The following is a 4,086-nucleotide window of genomic DNA, read 5'->3' on the forward strand; positions in this document are numbered from 1 at the left end:
GCCTGTAGTCCCAGCTACTTGGGAGGCTGAGGCAGGAGACTCGCTTAAGCCCAGGAGTTGGAGGTTGCTGTGAGCTGTGATGCCATGGCACTCTACACCCAGGGGGATAGCTTGAGGCTCCATCTGGAAAAAAAAAAACAAAAAACCAAAATACTCTTGGCTTCCAGTGAGTCTTTTGCCTTAGCCTCCTGCATAACTGGGAGGATAAGAGCCTGCCACAACACTGGACTATTTTTAGAGGAGTCTTGCTTTTGCTCAGGCTGGTCTTGAACCTACCTTAGCCTCCCACAGTGCTAGGATTATAGGCATGAGCACACACCTGGCCCTACAAAAAATTTTTCTGGGGAGGACAGAGTCTCACTTTGTTGGCCCTGGTAGTGCATGTTGTCATAGCTCACTGCAACTTCAAACTCTTAGGCTCAAGTGATTCTCTTGCCACAGCTTCTCTAGTAACTGGGACTACAATCTCGAACCTGTGAGCTCAGGCAGTCCACCCACCTTGGCTTCCCAGAGTGCTAGGATTACAGGCGTGAGCTACCACGCCTGCCCCCCTACAAAAATTTTTTAAAAATTTCAGGGGCGGTGCCTGTGGCTCAATGAGTAGTGCGCTGGCCCCATATACCAAGGGTGGTGGGTTCAAACCCAGCCCTGGCCAAACTGCAACAAAAAAAATAGCCGAGCGTTGTCACGGGCACCTGTAGTCCTAGCTACTTGGGAGGCTGAGGCAAGAGAATTATCTAAGCCCAAGAGCTGGACGTTGCTGTGAGCTGTGACACCATGGCACTCTACCAAGGGCAACAAAGTGAGACTCTTGTCTCTAAAAAAAAAAAAAATTTCAGAACATTTGTATTAATTATTATATCTTCCTATTCCTGTCCTTTCCTCCTTGATATTTGAATAAATGCTTTTAAACTCTAATGACAGTCTCTTTTACATATCACTGGCTAAACAAAAACATGAATTAGAGAGGTCTTGGATTAAGATATCTGTCAATTTTTTACCTATTCTTTTGTTATTGTTTTTGTTGCAGTTTGTCCGGGGCTGGGTTTGAATCCACCACCCTTGGTATATGGGGCCAGTGCCCTACCCACTAAGCCACAGGCGACACCCACCTATTCTTTTCTAAACTCCTCCAGAAAATCTGGTGTGGTGATTACATGTATTTATAAATTATATAAAGAAGTGAAGTCCTCATTAAATCAACTGGAGGAGATGATTTAACAGTCATTTTGCTTGACTCTGGTGTGGCATTTACGTCCGAGTACCTTTCTCTTTCCTCTCAATTCATTGGCATGTCAAGTCAGGAGAAGGCCTTAGCAAAACCCATCCCACCTGATCACAAAGACCTTGGAAAGAACATTGCTCTCCCCTCCTTGATCCCTTCTTTGATAAGAAGGTTAGGACCATTTGGAAGAGCAATAGCACTTTAGTTTAGAAGACATCTATGAGTCATTTGATGCTCCCCCTTACTCCAGATCAACAATGTACCTAACTCCTCTTCAAAAGATAGGTATGTGTCATAGGTGTGATTCATGTGTCTTTCCTCTCCATGTAGAATTGAAGCCATCACAAGTGCAGGACAGATGGGTTCCTTCATACGCCTCAAGCAGTTCTTGGAGGTAAGATGTCCTTAGATTAGCACATCCCACACTGTTGTTGGCCTGGCATGTGCCGGTGTCTGACAAGTCTTGACTTCTGGATGCTGATTGCTGTCTCTAACTCTTAGTTTTTCTGAACTCTGCTTTTTGTTCCTAACTCCCTTTTAACCTTTGGAGTGAGGCCTGCCATTTTGTCTTCTTCCTACTTGCCATTCTCCATTTTGCCTGTGAGGAAGCAGTCCTAAGAGATAAATAAAATTCATTTAACGAATCTTCTCTCACCAGTACATTTTTTGCATGTTGGCCAAAGTTTTTTTCTCCGTCTCATGTTTGGGATGCTAGTTATTGAGGTCACTTTCTTTCATAAGAACAAACTGCTCTTTAGTTGGACTCTTAACCTATTTCCAAGTGCCAAGAAATATTCAGAGGTTAATTTTGACAAGTAATTTAGAACTCCAAGATAGCCTACTGAGGTTCAGCTCCCAGGAACTTAACTGGGAAAATAGCACTGGTGAAAGGTGAGGCCTGGCTTTAGAGAGACAAGGGTGGGACAGGCATAAATCACTGCACTTCACTTATTCTCTGCTGCATTTATGCAGAATTAGACATCTTTTACAGAACCATTGGTCTCTTTTCCTTCTTTGTCCACCATTCCATAGGACTTAAACTTGTCCCTCAAAATTTCTTTTAAGCATTAGGTATCAAAAACACTGTTACCAGAAACTCATTTTGTTTTGTTTTTTTTTTCATTTTTCCCTGACCAGAAATGTTTGCAACGCAAGGAGATTCCTGTCCCCAAGGGTTTTCTGACTTCGTCCTTCTGGCGCTCCTGATGCCACTTCATCCCTCACTATCACCGTTATATTGCAAAGAGGCAATAATAAAGCAACAGAAGATCGCTGTCTATAGGAGAAGTCATGTCACATTTACAAATTTGCCGATATTTTTACGTATTTATACCATGTGACTAAGGGGAGATTTTCATGAGACACAAAGTCTTGGAGGTGTGTTAGTGACTGAGATACCTCCCAAAGTGATCTACACGGTAGAGTAAATGGAATTGGCCTTTCTTACTCTTGGGAAAGTAATGAGAAAAGGTGCTTAATGACAAGTCTCATCCTTTTATTTCTTTTGTCTCTAGTATCTTTCAGAAAGTTGGTAATATTTTAACCTTTTCGCTGTGAACTAGAGCTAGCTTGCCACTTTCACCATCCATCCACCCACCCCATTCAGGTGAATTCTCAGAAAAAGTACAAATTCATAAGGTTCCCTCTGAGTATCATTTAGTAGTTGAGCCCAAATCTTTATGCAAGTCTGAGTTATGTTTTGCCTTTCACAGCTTGTGAAAGTTCTAAATGCAGAGGAAATGTGCCATGAACAAATAGATTAAGCCCCAGATGGCATCAGGGACACCTTAGTGTCTGGAAGTAGGACTAGAAACACAGGTGACATTGAACTAAGGAGCAGTCTTCGTCGTCTTGATTTGTAATTTGGTCTCTTCATGGCTGGCATGGACTAGGGGCCGGGAAAAGTGGCTCACACCTGTCATCCTAGCACTCTGGGAGGCCGAGGTGGGTAGATTGCCTTAGTTAGCTCACAGGTTCAAGACCAGACTGAGCAAGAGTGAGACCCCATCTCTAGAAATAGCTGGGTGTTGTGGCAGCTGTCTGTAGTCCCAGATACTTGGGAGGGTGAGACAAGAGAATCGCTTGATCCCAAGAGTTTGAGGTTGCTGTGAGCTATGACCCGACAGCATTCTACTAAGTATAACAAGTAAGACTGTATCAAAAAAAAATAAAAAGATGAGTGGATTGGGATAGGGGCAGGTAGAGTTTCATCTTTTTCAGTTTGAATTAAGATGGGCTGAGATGGGGCTTTCAACATTACACATGAGCTGAGAGCATCCATGAGCAATTAATAGGGCTTAAATAAAGATGTTAGAGAGGAATTGAGAACTGCTTTAAAATCTTTTGTATGTTCTGAGTAATGAATGATGGTAAATTTGCCTGACTGTGGCCACTGCAGAAATCCAGAGCTTGACTATTGAGATAAGATTGAGATTTGTTTAATGGAAACATTCATTCTCTTTTTTTACTGCAAAGAAGCTACCAGGGATCTATTCCTCTGTGCTAAATGTTGTTGGGTGGAGGAGTGTTTACTGGTACTCTTGGGTGGCTTGAAGTGACCCTTTCTATGAATTATTGACTATGGTGAAAAAAATAAGTAATAAAGCTTGATTTAAAAAAAACACAAAGCTGATCTCTAATTGGTTTAGTATGATCAATTTCCTGTACCTTGAGCTATGTAAATCATTAGGGGCATGGTGGTATCCAGTCTAGAAGTATAGAGTGGTATGTGTTTCTTCTTTTGTTTTTTGTTTTTTTGAGACAGAGTCTCATTTTGTCACCCTTGGTAGAGTGCTGTGGCATCACGGCTCACAACAACCTCAAACTCTTGGGATCAAGCAATTCTCTTGCCTCAGCCTCCC

At 42.4% G+C, this 4,086-nt stretch overlaps 1 protein-coding gene across 1 annotated transcript in view; it reads left to right on the forward strand.

Moving 5' to 3' along the window:
• The window catches only part of GLE1 (GLE1, RNA export mediator), a 55,057-nt gene extending 52,375 nt beyond the window's left edge, over positions 1-2,682 (forward strand). The window contains exons 15-16 of the mRNA XM_003785353.3: positions 1,556-1,619; positions 2,363-2,682. Of these exons, the coding sequence (XP_003785401.1) occupies positions 1,556-1,619; positions 2,363-2,431 (133 nt within the window). The 3' untranslated portion in view covers positions 2,432-2,682. The remainder of the gene's footprint in view (positions 1-1,555; positions 1,620-2,362) is intronic.
• Positions 2,683-4,086: the final 1,404 nt, after the last annotated feature.

The sequence above is a fragment of the Otolemur garnettii genome, unplaced genomic scaffold, assembly GCF_000181295.1.
Source record: "Otolemur garnettii isolate 467f Iridium unplaced genomic scaffold, OtoGar3 scaffold00014, whole genome shotgun sequence".
Lineage (NCBI taxonomy): Eukaryota > Metazoa > Chordata > Mammalia > Primates > Galagidae > Otolemur > Otolemur garnettii.